General features: G+C 36.6%; 1 protein-coding gene across 1 annotated transcript in view; it reads left to right on the plus strand.

The window, feature by feature from the left end:
* The window catches only part of Ziz (dedicator of cytokinesis protein Ziz), a 464,297-nt gene that overhangs the window by 199,369 nt on the left and 246,666 nt on the right, over positions 1–18,262 (plus strand). Inside the window, 1 exon segment of the mRNA XM_090369931.1 lies at positions 6,560–6,652. Within this exon segment, the coding sequence (XP_090226057.1) occupies positions 6,560–6,652 (93 nt within the window).

Consider the following 18,262-nt stretch of genomic DNA (forward strand, 5'->3'; position numbering starts at 1 on the left):
AATTATCAGGCGACACAGAAGTCTATGGAAGATATAAGCTAGTCTGTAATCAAGTTACAAAGGAGATGAGGCAAGCAAAGGCAGACTGTGAGAAATCTTTGGCAAAGGAAGCTAAGAAAAACAGCAAGGACTTCTTTACTTATATAAACTCTAGACGGAAGGGGATTGCTCCTCTCGATATCGATGGTTTGACTGTTGATGATCCTGCTCGGATAGCTGATAATCTGAATGAGTATTTTGCATCTACATTCACACATGAGTTTTTAAGGGAGGAAAATGCTAGAAGTTTATCAAACTGTAACAGTGTGCTTCATGATTTTGTAATAACTGAGAGCAAAGTGGAGGAGAAATTATCGAAGTTAAACATAAGAGAGGCACCTGGGGTGGATGGGATCTATCCAGTTATATTAAAGGAGGTTCAAAGGAAGTAAGCAAACTGTTAGCCATAATTATGAGAGCATCTTTGGACTCAGGGGAAGTCCCTACAGACTGGAGATGTGTAAAGGTATCCCCAATTCATTAAGGGGAATCTAAGGGTGACACAAGTCAGACTAGTTAATTTAACTTCTGTTCCTGGTAAAATAATGGAGTCACTGGTTAAATATGCATTGCAGCAGCATCTAAACAAGACTGCAGCAATAATTCAGACACTGCATGGGTTTGTTAAGGGAAAGTCTTGTCTGACAAATTTTATTGGATAATATGATGTGGTTACAAAGGAACTAGATGCAAAAAATAATTTTGTTATCTTATACTTGGATTTCAGGAAAGCTTTTGACACTGCACAGGGAAGACTACTGTACAAATTGGAGCAGTATGGTGTTAAGGTAATTTGCTGCAATGGATAAAAGGGTGGTTGAGTGGGAGAAGATAGTGGTAATCAATGGATGCTGCTCTTTGGGGACTAATGTTATTAATGGAGTTCCCCACTGTTGTTTTATGTATTTATAAATGATATTGATGAAGGTATATCATGCTTAATATTGAAGTTTGCAGATGATGGAAAGGTTAGCAGGGCTGTTAATGACAGTAATGGCAGTGTGCCACTGGAACAGGATCTAGAAATTTTGGGCAGATGGGCTGAGAAGTGGCAACTGAAGTTTAACATTGACAAATGCAAAGTACTGCGTATGGGTAGAAGTAACCCCAGAGAAACATACTGACCATATGGTACTACACTCAAGGTTGTAGAAAATGAAAAAGATCTGGGAGTAATTGTGCAGTCAGATATGAAGTTTTCTGAGCAGTGTAGACAGGCTGCGAGAGCAGGTCATGGGTTTTTGTCAATGATATACAGGAATTTTGCTAGTAGGGAAAAGGAGGTGATTATCTCTTTGTATAAGGCAATGGTCAGGCCATGCCCTGAGTAATGCATACAGGTCTGGAGACCTCATTTTAGGAAAGATGTGGAGTTGCTTGAGCATGTACAGAGATGGGCAACAAAATTGGTGAGGGGAACAAAAGGATCCTTTTACCAAGAAAGGCTTAAGTTCTGCAAATTGCAGCGGCTGGAGACTAGGCATCTGCAAGGTAATCTGATTGAGGTGTATAAGACCTTGAATGGGTTGAGCAAGCTCAATTCTGATGGGATTCTTCCACTTACTCAGATTATGAACCTGAGGGGGCATAAACTGTATTTTAAAATACAGTTGTAAAATAGATGTGTAGAAATTTGCCTTTAGCCAGCAGGTGGTTAATTGATGGAACAAACTTCCATCTGTCCTTGTGGAAGCTGATAGTTTAAATAAATTCAAGAAGGAACTGGACCAACTTTTAAAATGAATGGATGGGTGAAATTGCCCCCCCCCCCGAATGATGCTACTTAAGCTCATTTACTTGCTTTCTTGCATCACATGCCTCCGTTACAACTACAACTACTACCACCTATTCGAAGAGCTGAAAACAAAAAAAAAAAAAAAAAGTAGAAATTACAGGTAGAAATAGGGAAAGGAACACAAATGTTATACTTTATTATTCAAGAAAATAAAGTATTGGCAGTAGAATGTCCATATTGCATTTGAACTGCAGTTGTTTGAATGCAGAAGGAGGTTTTGTTCTTAATAATGCATAAATTATGAAAATAGCTGTGGTTGGTGTTGCTGGCTATATTCACAATTACTGCTGCACCCTCCATCCTGGCAAGTTGTCTTGCTGACCTTGGCTGTTGGTGCTTTGTGGATGGCATCTGTGCTATGATGTTATGGCACTTTCTGCTGGCAGTGATCCTGTGAAGAGGAGCTTTACAGTGATTCTGTGATCCTTCACAGGATCACTGCCAGCAATGTTTTAAATTTAATAATGCACTGTTGCATACACTTTGAATAATTTATGAGTAACATAAAGATATATGTTAATAAGCAAAGTGGTGCAATAACACCACTTTGCTTATTGGAGGCTTGAAGTGGTGGAACCCATGTTTAGTCTCCAGAGCTAAGTTCCGGTCAACCCTTCCCCATCTCTTCCATCATGCAGTATGATTGACATTTGAGGTTATGATGAACATCGTGGCGAGATCCAATCTTCCTTACATTTTGAGTGTATAGCGCTAAAACGGCGTTTGCAGGCTGGCCACTAGTTAGTACACCAGACTGAACCTATTGGTAACTCTCTATGAGGCTTCCGGATCAGCTAGTGTATAATCTTGCTACCCCTACTCTGTCAGATAGTGACTGGAGGGAGTCAGAGTAGTGTGTATGCGGAGGGCATTTTCGAGGCCACGTTATTTCAAGGATCTGAGTATATTCTTACCATGTGTACGCCATATCCAAAAAATTTCATTACTTCCAACGCATGTCCCTCCCACCTTTTCTTACTACTGAATACACCATGAATTGTCAAACTAATAGAGTAAGCTTTTCACCAAACACTTTCTAGTTCATTTCACAAATATACGTGATCTCAGTTGTAATCTGCAAGTGGAAATGGACATCTCAGTGATGTCCATTTCCACTTGCAATCTGCCAAACCCCATTTACTTTTTCTGACAGAATCTCAGTTATCAGTTGATTCAACTACTCAGCTCAGTTGCCCAAATTATTCACTGTATGATTCGTTTCACCTCAAAGGTGGTACTTGTGCATATGTCCGTTCCGATATTCCCTGTCAGAGACTTGTTAATTTGGAATCTCCTCTTTTCGGTCTTCTCTGGCTCAAAATCTCTCTACCTCATTGTGTCAAATTCATCTGTTGTCTGTACCGTTCTCCCAATTCCACTGCTCAATTGGAGATCTTTGACTTCCTCTCTTTGCAACTTGACTTTCTCCAGTCCATCTTTCCTAACATTTAGGTAATTTTCCTTGGTGATTATGTTCACAACTCCAGCTGGCTTCTGTTTTCTAGTCACACCAACCCAGCTGGTCGAGATGCTGAGGCTTTCGCAATTTCTAATGACCTTGCACAGATTGTTCATTTACCTAGAAGGATACCGGACAATCCTAACCATACAGCCAACATGCTTGATCTTTTTCTCACAAAGGAACCCTTCTAAGTACACAGTTGAAGTGAGAGGTTTTTTAGGTACCTCAGATCACAAGTTGGTGATTGTCTCTTCTCCAATGGAGCCTTTATCTCATGGCTGTTCCCAATCTCGTTTTGTTTGACGTTACAAGAATGCAAAATGGGATGACCTGCGAGATTTCTTTTCTTCTTTTCCTTGGTCGGATTACCGTTTCAAAACTTCTGATGTCAACGTTTGCTCAGATCATGTCAGTGAAATTATTCTTGCAGGAATGGAATCCTTTATCCCACACTGCACTTTAAAATCTCGTTTTTTATCTAAACCTTGGTTTTCCAATAAATGTGCTAAGGCTGTTCAAGAGAAGAATGTTGCATATCGTAATTGGCTTATTTCTAATTCTTCGGTTTCATTTTCTGCCTACACCAAAGCTCGCAGCAATTGTAAAGCATTTATTAATCAGTCCAAACTAGAGTTTAAACAGGTAAGAGTAGAAAACTTGCTTCTTGCCCTAATGGTTTCCGAGCATTCTGGTCTCTTGCCAAAGCTATTGGCAACAACATTTGCCCATCTCTGCTCCCACCTCTGTCCAAACAAGATGGTTCTGTTGTCACTTCAGCCAAGGATAAAGCTGACCTGCTAGCATTCCATTTTTCTTCCAGCTCATGTATTAATGATCTTGGTAAAACACCTCCCACCATTCCCAACACGCTCCATTCAATGCTCCCTGTGGTCTTCCATCAAAAGGATGTCAGAAGGATTTTGAAGAATCTTGATGCTTAGAAAGCTTCAGGTCCCGATGGTATTTCTCCACTTGTTCTCAAAACCTGTGCTCCTGAACTTACTCCTATTCTTTGCCGCCTTTTTTCACTTTCTTATTCCAAAGGTGTTTTTCCTTCTGCTTGGAAATTTGCTCATATCCAGCCAGTTCCTAAAAAGTGTGACAAATCACTTCCATACAATTATCGTCCCATTGCAATTACTTGTACTCTTTCTAAAGTAATGGAGAAATAAATTAACTGCCAACTCTTAAACAACCTAGAAACCTTCTGTCTGATCAATGATTGCCAGTATGGATTCCATCAGTGTCGATCCAGTGGTGGCTTATGTTACCCATTTATGGACTAATTCAATGGAAACGTTTGGTGAAACACAAGTAGTTGCTCTTGACATCTCAAATGCTTTCGATCGTGTTTGACATAAAGGTCTTCTAAACAAGCTTCCATCTTATGGTTTGCCAACTGTCTTTTTGTAATTGGTTATCCAGTTTTCTTTCTGACTGCTCACTGAGGGTGATGGTAGATGGCTCTCTGTCTTCTAACTTCTCCACTAATGCCGGAGTCCCCCAAGGTTCAGTTCTTTCCCCCACTCTTTCCCTCTTGTATATTAATGACCTTCTTCCATTGACCGGAAATCCTATCCATAGTTTTGTCAATGATAGCACATTGCATTCCACTTTCCATTTTGAGAAACCTTGCCCTGCTCAATCAGCTTCAACTTCTCGAATATCTGCTACTAACTCCTTAAATGCCAATCTCCAGGTAATTCTCCAGTGGGGCAAAGATAACTTAGTTGATTTCAATCCTTCTAAAACCCAGTCTTGTCTTATATCTCGCAAAAGGGGGTTCTTCTGCTCCTATTCTTATCCTTGGTGACACTGCGATTTCTAGGCAAAATGCTATATCTCTTTTGGGGATTACCCTGAATTCTAATCTCTCTTGGCACAAGTACATTACAAATATTGCTTCCTCTGCATCTAAAAAACTTGGTTTTCTTTTTCTCTCTCGGCATTACTTTTCTTCCAAACAGCTGCTCACTCTGTATAAATCGCAAATCTGCCCTGCCATGGAATATTGTTCCCACATCTGTGGTGGTGCCCCCAAAACTTCTCTCAGGCTTCTAGATTCCATTCAGAAGAGGGCAGTTAGGTTAATTAATGATTCATCTCTAACAGAGTCTCTCCACTCACTTTCTCATAGCTGTACTGTTTCTGCTGCATGCCTCTTCTACAGATATTTCCGTGTGCGCTGTTCTTCTGAATTGGCTTCTATAATGCCCACTCTCTCTCTCTTTCAAAACAGTCCGAACATGTTCTGCACCCAGCCAATATCCATTTACTGTCCAACTTTAAACTCACAGAGCCAACTTTTCATCTTCCTTGTTTATTCATTCAATTGCCGTTTTCTGGAACAACTTTCCTTCATACGTGTTTCCTGAAAATTACAGGAGTTCAAGTCCAGTGTCAACAGATATCTTCTTTCATCTTCTCAAACTCCAACCCTAGCATGGTACCAAGTACTATAGGTTCTAATACCTCGTGTTTGGGGTTTACATAAAAAAAAAATATATATATATAAAGCAGTAATAGATTATAAGGATATGCAAACTCAATCAGCTACCAAGATACCTGAAATAATCTCTCTAAATTTGTCAGAATTTCACTGAACTCACTGCGTCTGCATCTGAATTTTTCAGATACTGTAGAAAAGTTGTCCCTCTTTCATATTAAGACCCAAATTAATTTACTTGCATTCATTCATTTCAGTAATACATTTTAATTATTTTCAGTTTGCAAACTGCATATTTCTGTAGTTCCAATTTGTGTTGAAATAGGCTAATTATTCTTTGCCAGCAGAAACCAAAATACTTTGTATGACTATGCTATAAATGAAAAGATTGCATACAACTATCTATTAGCATTGCAATTATAATTTTTTTTTTATTTTGCAGTTATGTTAGTATTATTTTTATTAGTAGTGGAAAATGATGCAAGAAGACAGGCTTATAAAGCATCAGCTAAAAAAAAAAAAATTCCCACATTCATTCTGAAAAGTTTATTTTTAGAAATTTATGAGCAATTTAAATCTTTAATTAAACACAATTTTTAAAATTCTTAATTTTAAATGCATATTTAAATTTTTTTGATAATTAGTTTTTAAATATTATGAAAAATTTTAAATCAACCCATTTAACTACAAACCTTATCTATTTGTGCATTGATCATACTTCTTTATTGCTATGTTGCACTTTAAGAATATAATTGGGAATGCAGTGTTCTAAAAAAATTTTTTATTTTTTTTTTATTTTTTTATTTCTCTCCTAAAGGATCAACATTTACATAATTTTTTTTCACATTGCCAAAGGTTATTGGAATCTAAAGTTCCTGGACCTGACTCAGAGACAAACACTCTTGTTAAAGTAAGTGTGGAATAGCAATAGTGCATCAGTTTAAAAGTGAAATAATATACAACATTAAGACATTATTCCTATTATGTTTTATATTTTGTGTCATAAGGGATTCCACAGAATAACAAATTAATTCGGACTTTAATTGACATTTTTACAGTAGTTGATTTTTAAAAAGAGATACAGTAGTCTCAATAATCAAAGATATCGGAGATCAGAACTAAATTATATTCGGATTGGATTGTACAGAATGACTGGATTATACAGAATGATAACTGGTTCCTGGAACATGAGAATGAATTCAGCCTACTGCATTTTTCTCTCCAGTCACCAGATCTCAGTCTGTGATGGACACTTAGGGTATGAGGTGGAATGAGCTCTTTAGAAGAGATCTGCAACCATTTCCAATAACTGTAGGAAGCAGTTGAGCGGATGTGGACCAGCATCCCTGTGGTGTGGTGTGGCATGCTTTCGATACCTTGTTGGGTCAGTGCTATGATAAATCCTGGCTCTTCTCAGGGCTATAGGGAGAGGGGACCTAGTTGTATTAGGTACACTTACCCAATGAAGTGCTCTCCCCTCTGTGTATTTATACATGCTTGTGTATGTATGTAGCTACTTTTAAGCAAGATCATAAGTATTTTTACAAATGTTAAATGCAGTATATAGATGATTTATTATGCATATTCAAGATAATCCAGTGAACCATGTTGTGATAACCACAAAACTGCATCTGAACTCTTAAGAGCTCAGATGCAATTTTGTGGTTAACACAAAATACTTTCAATTGTTGATCAAATTACAAAACTATACTTAACAAATTTGTTAGGTGTAGTTTTGTAATTTGAACAACAATTGAAAGTAATATATGGTAAAAGTATAATTTTCATGAAAAACTGCATAGTGTGAATGGTCTATTGTACAATGTGATATTCTGTTTCATATATATTTGTGGCTGCGATGATGCATACAAAATTCTTATGTGTAGCACCTGATGCCATCCTTTCAGTTCTAAATAACTAGAAAGGTGAAATGCATCTGTTATGAGAAAATATAAATTTTTTTTCTGTATCTGGATTAAGAATTGGTATAAGTTTCGGTCAACTGTTTTTGCTAACCTGACAACAGGAAATGGGTTACCGATTAAAGGAACTGTCCTGATTGCACCGGTGAAAAGATTGTTTTGATTATCCTAGGACCAGAGTTGGGAGCAAATGATTATATTTATTTGTGAAAATAGTGCTGGATGCCCAAAAATGCATTGGGTTCAGGTTTCTTATTGAACTGCTGAAGCAAAACTATCCTGAATGCTAATATACACTATCTTATCAAAAATCGTGGGGCACTTCAGTTTATAAACAAAACATATTTATTCAAAGAAATTAAAGCTTGTTTGCCTGCCTTTGGCCATAATGACTGCTTCAGTGTGTCCTGGAAGAATTTCTGCTAATTTCTAGTAAGAGAGGCCTGAAAGCGGTATTGTGCTGCACACCTCCTTTAAAGCATTTGTGAACTCTACAAATGAAGACATTTGCCTTGCCTAATTCAGCATTTTAGTTCATCCTAAAGTTGTTCACTTTGGTTAAGGTTAGAGCTCCATGTTGGATATTACAATGTTTCAATGTTATTCAAAGTGTATGACATGGAGCTTTGTTGTGTTGGAAGGCATAAGACCAATTTCATGCATAAATTAATAGAATTATTCTTTTTACTATAACTACTACAGAAATAAAATTAGATTGGAAAAAAAAAATCTTACTAGTTAAATTCTTAACTAATGAAAGTTTACCTGCACACAGTGCCATTCAAAACTTATGAAATTTGATTGTGTTTGTGTTTCTTTAACAATGGAATCCATTCACCTTTTATGGAATATTTAATTTACTCTCAATACCTGCCACTTTATCACCAGGATTTGTCTTGCTTTTTATTAAACAAATACCACTTCCCTATCAATAAGTGTTTATTGTGATTTTTGTCAATGTGCAACCACTCCTGTCTCCGCTGATGTTTTACAGGGTTGCATTCAACTTAGTGACATTTTAAAGCCTCAATATGAGAGATGAAAAGTGGTAGCTCAATTAAAGGTAAAGAGCCGTAAAAGTTTATTATGCATGGTATTCAATTATAATAGGTAAGAATAATTTGTACAAATGACTTCATGAATGATTATATGGGAGGTTATCTATACCATTGTTGTATATGTTATTAATATCCCTAATATCTGTTGGAACTTGCAATTTGGTGTACTACTAATTGGAACTTTTAATTCCAAAAGATGATGGTCCACCACATTTTGCTGCTCATCTTATGTTAACATAAACCATCAAAAAAAAAGTGGTTGGATAGCTAATGTTATATGGTCATCAGATTTACCAAGACCTTTTGCCTCAACTTCTAGAATATCTTATGGTTGTCATTATACTGAACTTTTCAGAGACATAGAGTAACTGAAAGAGAAAATAAAATTGGTGTGCTCAGATCAGCAAAAGCATGTTACAAATGACATAAAGTCATATGTGAATTGAATTATAAAGTTTTATTCTGGTTTGTAGCTAACATTGAATATTTAATATAATTTATCCTTTGTTGACAAAATTGTGGATAAAAAAAAAAGTTAAATTTCAAGAAATAATTTAAAATCATGCCAATGATGAATATATGGCAGATCTCAATTTTTTTTTTACCTTTCTGGGAAAAATAACACTCCTATTGGTCAAAATCCTATACATTCAATGTGGTAATATGTCATTGTTGCATATAAGGCTTAAATATTTAGAATGTTACAAATATAGATTATCTAGTTATTTAGATAATTAGTAGTAGTACCTTCTTAGAATTCTTTTGAATATTGTTGTCATTTACATTAATACAAAGTTTCAAGTATAATGCTTTCTTTTGATAATGTTGAAACATCATTAAGAAAATTATTAAACAGAAAGAAAGTCAGTACTATTAATTATTTATTAATGTTGTTTTTTTTTTTTTTTTTTTTTTTTTTTGTACATTCCTCCTCTGTTTATGTCTCATTTCTCATTTCTCTACATCCTTCTCTGAGTCATGTTGAGCTTTCATGCAGTCTATCAGCATGTTCACAAATTTTTATAGAAAAACTGGTGGAACTAGTAATAATCTCTAATTCTTTTGAAAACTGTAACTTAGGGGTTCCCAACCTTTTTTTTTTTTTTTTTTTATCTGCTGACCCCTTTAAAAAACACATTTTAATTTTAATGGATGGATTGTAAAAAAAATCTTTTAATAGCTAATTATTCATTAAAAAATTTAAATAATTATAATACATAGGTAAGTAACAACCAGTTCATGATTACTTGGTTTATTATTCCCATTTTAGGGCTGTGATTTTTATGCATGAGGTGGAACGAGCTCTTTGGATGAGATCTCCAACCATTTGCAATGACTGTAGGAAGAAGTTGCATAAAAATTATAGCCTGTTACATATTCATTTTAATCATTAGAATTAATTGTTAATGAGACAGGTGTGGCTGATGGTTTGCAATAAGCTGTGTTGTATCCAGGCTAAAATTACTTAATTTGATCCTTGGTCCCCACATTCTGATATGTTCAGCCTGTTTCTTGTTTTTCTCAGTAAATTATTAATATGGCTGAATCTAGCTTCCGATAGATAACACTGGAGAAAGTTAACAAAAGTGGTTCTGCCATAGATTTTAATTTAGAATCTTTATTTCATATATCTTCAGTATTCCAATGGGAGTCATGCCCTTCAGTTTGGACTACAGATTTGGTCTCCAAATTTTCTGTCATTTCAATTAACTCTTGTAAAATAAATTCAACGGAGACACATTATAGTCAAATGGTTGTAGAATCCATTCTGGTACAATCATATCACGAAGGTTTTGAAATCAAATGTTAAAGTCTTCTTTCAGTTTCTTAAAGTCAGCTGAAATTGTACCTTTTTTTTTTTTTTTTTTTTCATAATTGATATGTGCGTCAAGTTAGCTAAGTAGTGAAAATCTCTTTGATTTTAAGCATATATAAATAGATTCATTTGGATCAAATCTTGAATATTTGCCTGAACTTGAATTATATTTATATCTCTGCCTTGTAGCCACTTGGGTATATTTAAACTTCGAATATATATCAGCCAAGTAAAATACATACTTTTTTATTCAATAATTTTGTTGATGGCAGTTTTTTCAAGAAGAAATTCTGTTACAGAATCAGAAAGTGTTTAAATCAATCAAATGTAAACTATCTTTTTGATAGCAAACATACCTCTGTATGTAAAAGCAGCTGGTTGTATGGTGTAGATTTCATCATTTTGATCACATAATTGACCAAACAGACAACTATTTGAGGATTTTGCCTTTATTTCATTTATTAATTTAATACACTCTTGCAGAACATCATGGAATTTTTCACTTATGTTTTTTGTACCCGAATGCTACCTGTGCAGAACACAGTGTGCAGTTCTAACATCAAGAATCTTTTTATTCAAAAATGCTAAAAAAACCACCCAATATTTGTCAATCATTGCTGGTGCGCCATCAGAAACAACTGCTACAATATTAGTAATGCGAATATTGCTTACGTGTAAGTATTTCTCAAAGCACAAAAAAATCACTTCTCCTGTTGTATACATTTTTTAATTTTTCAGAAAAAATAAATTCTTCTCTTATTGCCTTTTTTCTTGGACTGTAATAACATACATAAGCTATAAATATGCTTAAAGTTGCAAATGTTTCCTAAAAAACAATTGTAGAGCAAATTTAGTTGTTTTCAATTCAGAAACCACAAATTTTTTTTTTTTTTTTTAAATTTATATATATATCTATATATATATATATATATATATTCAGCCATTTTATCAATATGACATTGAACTGTATTGTTACTCAGCAGAATGCTTTTTAATACTGGATATGGATCCATTTTCATGAGAACTTATTTCTCATACTGATGGCAGTATAGATTGCTCCCCAACTGTGTGGATACTGTGCTTTTGCAATTAACAGTGATATATTATAAGAGGTTTCCAAACCTCCTTCGGCACTTCTAGAAGCTGAAGGTTTCAAAAATGATTTTAGACCATTATAGAATATTTTATAAATTTATCTTTTAAGACATTTAAAATATTCAAAATCCTTGGTTTTTTGCGCTAGGATGCTTCCTTCCCAGATGGTGTTTCATCTTTGATGGTTTCATAATATCATTCTGAAAGGTTTTCTCATGTAAAAGACATAATTGTCTTTGACATGTGAATATAGATGGAACTTCTCTTTTGGGAGTGATGTAGTATAAGGATTTTCCTAAAAATGACATGTTAATGACTTGTTATTAAAATTGTAATATGTTATTATTTGAAATAACTTACAATACTGTTTAAATATGCAATATGTTTATGCAGGAAATGTTCAGATGGTAACAGTGTGAGTTTAATTGTGACAGATCTGTCAGTCGTTAATTGTCATTACTAGCAGCATGATGTTACTAGTTACACGTTAATTAGCAGCATGATGCTAGTAACGTGTATCACAAGAAATGGCTGCATTCTGGATTACGGTTCTGCTGCTTAGTGGTAAAATTTGCATACCAAATTGCTAAAACTGAGTTATATTTTTATATCATATATTATTATATTCTTTATATTTAATATTATTTATTATATAATATTGGTGTAAATACACCATAGTTTACCCATAAATTTAACTACCCGAGTAGTGTAAAGGCATCATTTGGTACATGCCCGCCCACCGATGAGTGTGCCAACAAGCTCCGAAACGGTGCCGTCTGGGTGGTGGTGGTGGTGCCCACTGAGAATAAATACTAGTAGTCTCCTCTACTAGAGAAGCATTACTTATTCAAAGTAGTACAATACCTGTTATGAGATAAAAAATCAAGCGATGCCTTTACACTACTCAGGTAGTTAAATTTATGGGTAAACCATGGTGTATTTACACCAATATTATATAGTTAATTTCAACCCATAATGCATTATGCCTTGTGTATTTACTCTTCAAAATATTAATATTATTATATAATTTGCCCATCAAGCCCTTAGCATGTATTGACTCCTCTTTCAGGATAATTGACACTAATGGGGAGGGCAGTCAATATCAATTCCATTGAGTATTCCTGCTATAATTGTACTTTAAAATAGATTTTTTAACACAGTTCTAGGTACAGGTAGCCCTCGATTTATGTCGGGGTTAGGTTCCTGGGTGAGGACAGGTGCAAATGGAATCGGCGCAAATGGAACCCTTTATATAATGGAGTCAATTGGAAATCACAGGGTTAGGTTCCGGGCAACAAAGATTTTACCTGCTACTTTGCATCAATTGTTTTATTTTATTAGCATTCTTCATAGTTGTAGTAATAGTCAATGAAGACATATATTCATAGCCCTGCACACATTAGGGCGGCTTTCATCAGATTCTATCCTCCGAATATTGCACTAGGATTCATATTTTTTTTTATATATTTTTTTATTAATGTAAACTCCAAACACGAGAGGTATTAGAACCTATAGTACTTGGTACCATGCTTGGGTTGGAGGTTGAGAAGATGAAAGAAGATATTTGTTGACATTGGACTTGAACTTCTGTAGACTGTAATTTTCAGGAAATACGTATGAAGGAAGGTTGTTCCAAAAAACGGCAGTTGAATGAATAAACGAGGAAGATGAAAAGTTGGTTCTTAAGTTTGAAGTTGGACAGTAAATGGATGTTGGCTGGTGGCGGCACGTGTTCAGACTGTTTTGAAAGAGAGTGGGAATTATAGAAGCCAATTCAGAAGAACAGTGCCCATGGAAGTATCTGTAGAAGAGGCATACAGGAGAAACAGTATAGCATAGTCATACAAAGTATTTTGGTTTCTGCTGGCAAAGAATAATTAGCCTATTTCAACACAAATTGGAACTACAGAAATATGCAGTTTGCAAACTGAAAATAATTAAAATGTATTACTGAAATGAATGAATGCAAGTAAATTAATTTGGGTCTTAATATGAAAGAGGGAAAACTTTTCTACAGTATCTGAAAAATTCAGATGCAGACGCAGTGAGTTCAGTGAAATTCTGACAAATTTAGAGAGATTATTTCAGGTATCTTGGTAGCTGATTGAGTTTGCATATCCTTATAATCTATTACTGCTTTATATATATTTTTTTTTTTATGTAAACCCCAAACACGAGGTATTAGAACCTATAGTACTTGGTACCATGCTAGGGTTGGAGTTTGAGAAGATGAAAGAAGATATCTGTTGACACTGGACTTGAACTCCTGTAATTTTCAGGAAACACGTATGAAGGAAAGTTGTTCCAGAAAACGGCAATTGAATGAATAAACAAGGAAGATGAAAAGTTGGCTCTGTGAGTTTAAAGTTGGACAGTAAATGGATATTGGCTGGGTGCAGAACATGTTCGGACTGTTTTGAAAGAGAGAGAGAGTGGGCATTATAGAAGCCAATTCAGAAGAACAGCGCACACGGAAATATCTGTAGAAGAGGCATGCAGCAGAAACAGTACAGCTATGAGAAAGTGAGTGGAGAGACTCTGTTAGAGATGAATCATTAATTAACCTAACTGCCCTCTTCTGAATGGAATCTAGAAGCCTGAGAGAAGTTTTGGGGGCACCACCACAGATGTGGGAACGATGTTCCATGGCAGGGCGGATTTGCGATTTATACGGAGTGAGCAGCTTTTTAGAAGAAAAGTAACGCCGAGAGCGAAAGAGAAAACAAAGTGGTTTTTTTTTTTTTTTTTTTTTAATGCAGAGGAAGCAATATCTGTAATGTCCTTGTGCTAAGAGAGATTAGAATTCAGGGTAATCCCCAAAAGAGATATATCATTTTGCCTAGAAATCGGAGTGTCACTAAAGATAAGCATAGGAGCAGAAGAATCCTTTTTTGCGAGATATAAGTCAAGACTGAGTTTTAGAAGGGTTGAAATCAACTAAGTTGTCTTTGCCCCACTGGAGAATTACCTGAAGATCAGCATTTAAGGAATTGGTAGCAGATTTTCGAGAAGTTGAAGCTGATTGAGCAGGGCAAGGTTTCTCAAAATGGAAAGTGGAATGCAATGTGCTATCATCAGCAAAACTATGGATAGGATTTCCAGTCAATGAAAGAAGGTCATTAATATACAAGAGGAAAAGAGTGGGGGACAGAACTGAACCTTGGGGGACACCGACATTAGTGGAGAAGTTAGAAGACAGAGAGCCATCTACCATCACCCTCAGTGAGCGATCAGAGAGAAAACTAGATAACCAATTACAAAAAAACAGTTGGCAAACCATAAGATGGAAGCTTGTTTAGAAGACCTTTATGCCAAACACGATCGAAAGCATTTGAGATGTCAAGAGCAACTACTTGTGTTTCACCGAACCTTTCCATTGAATTAGTCCATATATGAGTAACATAAGCCAGAATATTGAAGTTGTCACAGACATTCTCTCAGATATGCCAGACAAGCTGTACTTGCTACCTGGGAGTCTAAAATGCTGATGGAACTGATATTCGGGTGACACTCAAATCAAGTGGACCCAATTTCGGCGAAGTCCGGACGGTCTGTGACAGCCAAATCTTCTGCTTGCACCTTCACGATGGTGGGACTGTTAGTAATCCTGGGTATAACCTCCATGCACAAGTACATGGTGGGTGACCACCCAGGTGTGAACCAACGTAAGCAGGGGTCGAGGTGTGGTGCCCACACTACATGAAGGAACGCCGACCCTCTATGTTACCAGGCAGTAATAAGTGGTAGATGACTCTCATCAACCGGTGAAATACCACCACTTTGCTTATTGGAGGCTTGAAGTGGTGCAACCCATGTTTAGTCTCTAGAGCTAAGTTCCGGTCAACCCTTCGCTACTTCTTCCATCATGCAGTATGATTGATGACTTTTGAGGTTATGATGAACGTCGTGGTGAGATCCAATCTTCCCTTCATTTCGAGGGTACAGCTCTAAAACGGTGTTCACAGGCCGGCCGCTATATCGCACCGGACCGAACCTATTGGTAACTCTCTAGGAGGCTTCCGGATTAGCTAGTGTATAATCATGCTACCTCTACTCTGCCAGATAGTGACTGGAGGGAGTCCGAGTAGTGTGTATGCGGGGAGCATTGTCGAGGCCACGTTATGTCAAGCATCTGGGTATATTCTTACCACGTGTACGCCATATCCAAAAATTTCATTACTTCATAAAGCATGTCCCACTCACTTTTTCTTACCATTGAATATACCACGAATTGTCAAACTAATAGAGCAAGCTTATCTGCAAAAAGATCTAAACCTCCCAAGCACTTCCTAATTCATTTCCCAAATATACGTGGTCTCAATTCTAATCTCAACGATGTCCATTTCCACTTGCAGTCTGCCAAACCCCATGTACTTTTTCTGACAGAATCTCAGTTATCGGTTGATTCAACTACTGCTCATCTCAGATGCCCAAATTATTCGCTGTATGATTCCTTTCGCCTCAAAGGTGGTACTTGTGCATATGTCCATTCTGATATTCCCTGTCAGAGACTTGGCAGTTTGGAATCTCCTCTCTTTGATCTTATCTGGCTTAAAATCTCTCTACCTCATTGTGTCAAATTCATCTGTTGTCTCTACCGTTCTCCCAACTACACTAATCACTTGGAGCTCTTTGACTTCCTCTCTTTGCAACTTGACTTTCTCCAGTCAAACTTTCCTAACAGTGAAGTAATTTTCCTTGGTGATTTTAATGTTCACAAATCCAGCTGGCTTCCATTTTCTAGTCACACCGACCCAGCAGGTCCAGATGCTGAGGCTCTTGCAATTACTAATGACCTAGCGCAGATTATTCATTTACCTACAAGAATACCGGACAATCCTAATCATACAGCCAATACGCTTGATCTTTTTCTCACAAACAACCCTTCTAAGTACACGGTCGAAGTGAGAGCTCCCTTAGGCACTTCTGATCACAACCTGGTGATTGTCTCTTCTCCAATGGAACCTTTATCTCATGGCTATTCCCAACCTCGTGTTGTTTGAATTACAAGAATGCAAAATGGGATGATCTGCGAGACTTCTTTTCTTTTCCTTGGTCGGATTACCGTTTCAAAGCTTCTGATGTCAACGTTTGCTCAGATCGTGTCGGTGAAATTATTCTTGTAGGAATGGAATCCTTTATCCCACACTCCACTTTAAAATCTCGTCCTTTATCTAAACCTTGGTTTTCCAATAAATGTGCTAAGGCTGTTCAAGAGAAGAATGTTGCATATTGTAATTGGCTTGTTTCTAATTCTTCAGTGTCATTTTCTGTCTACACCAAAGCTCGCAACAATTGTAAAGCAGTTATTAATCAGTCCAAACTAGAGTTTGAACAGGCTAAGAGTTGAAAACTTGCTTCTTGCCCTAATGGTAGCCGAGCATTCTGGTCTCTTGCCAAAGCTATTGGCCGCAACTTTTTCCCATCTCTGCTGCCACCTCTGTCCAAACCAGATGGTACTGTTGTCACTTCAACCAAGGATAAAGCTGACCTGCTAGCATCCCATTTTTCTTCCAGCTCATGTATTAATGATCTTGGTAAAACACCTCCCGCCATTCCCAACACGCTCCATTCAATGCCTCCTGTGGTCTTCCGTCAAAAGGATATCAGAAGGATTTTGATGAATCTTGATGCTAAGAAAGCTCCAGGTCCTGATGGTATTTCTCCACTTGTTCTCAAAACCTGTGCTCCTGAACTTACTCCTATTCTTTGCCGCCTTTTTTCACTTTCTTATTCCAAAGGTGTTTTTCCTTCTGCTTGGAAATTTGCTCATATCCAGCCAGTTCCTAAAAAGGGTGACAAATCCCTCCCATCGAATTATCGTCCCATTGCAATTACTTCTACTTTTTCTAAAGTAATGGAGAAATCAATTAACCGCCAACTCTTAAACTACATAGAAACCTTCCGTCTGATCAATGATCGCCAGTATGGATTCCGTCAGTGTCGATTCACTGGTGATATTCTGGCTTATGTTACCCATTTATGGACTGATTCAATGGAAAAGTTCGCTGAAACACAAGTAGTTGCTCTTGACATCTCAAAGGCTTTTGATCGTGTTTGGCATAAAGGTCTTCTAAACAAGCTCCCATCTTATGGTTTTCCAACTTCTTTTAGTAATTGGTTATCCAGTTTTCTCTCTAATCGCTCACTGAGGGTGATGGTAGATGGCTCTCTGTCTTCTGACTTCTCCACTAGTGCCGGTGGCCCCCAAGGTTCAGTTCTTTCCCCCACTCATTTCCTCTTGTATATTAATGACCTTCTTCCATTGACTGGAAATCCTATCCATAGTTTTGCCGATGATAGCACATTGCATTCCACTTTCCATTTTGAGAAACCTTGCCCTGCTCAATCAGCTTCAACTTCTCGAAAATCTGCTACCAATTCCTTAAATGTCCATCTTCGGGTAATTCTCCAGTGGGGCAAAGACAACTTAGTTGATTTCAACCCTTCTAAAACTCACTCTTGTCTTATATCTCACAAAAAGGATTCTTCTGCTCCTATGCTTATCTTTAGTGACACTCTGATTTCTAGGCAAAATGATATATCTCTTTTGGGGATTACCCTGACTTCTAATCTCTCTTGGCACAAGCACATTACAAATATTGCTTCCTCTGCATCTAAAAAACTTG

The sequence above is a fragment of the Mastigoproctus giganteus genome, chromosome 1, assembly GCF_048544385.1.
Source record: "Mastigoproctus giganteus isolate SK-2022 chromosome 1, ASM4854438v1, whole genome shotgun sequence".
Classification (NCBI taxonomy): Eukaryota; Metazoa; Arthropoda; class Arachnida; order Uropygi; family Thelyphonidae; genus Mastigoproctus; species Mastigoproctus giganteus.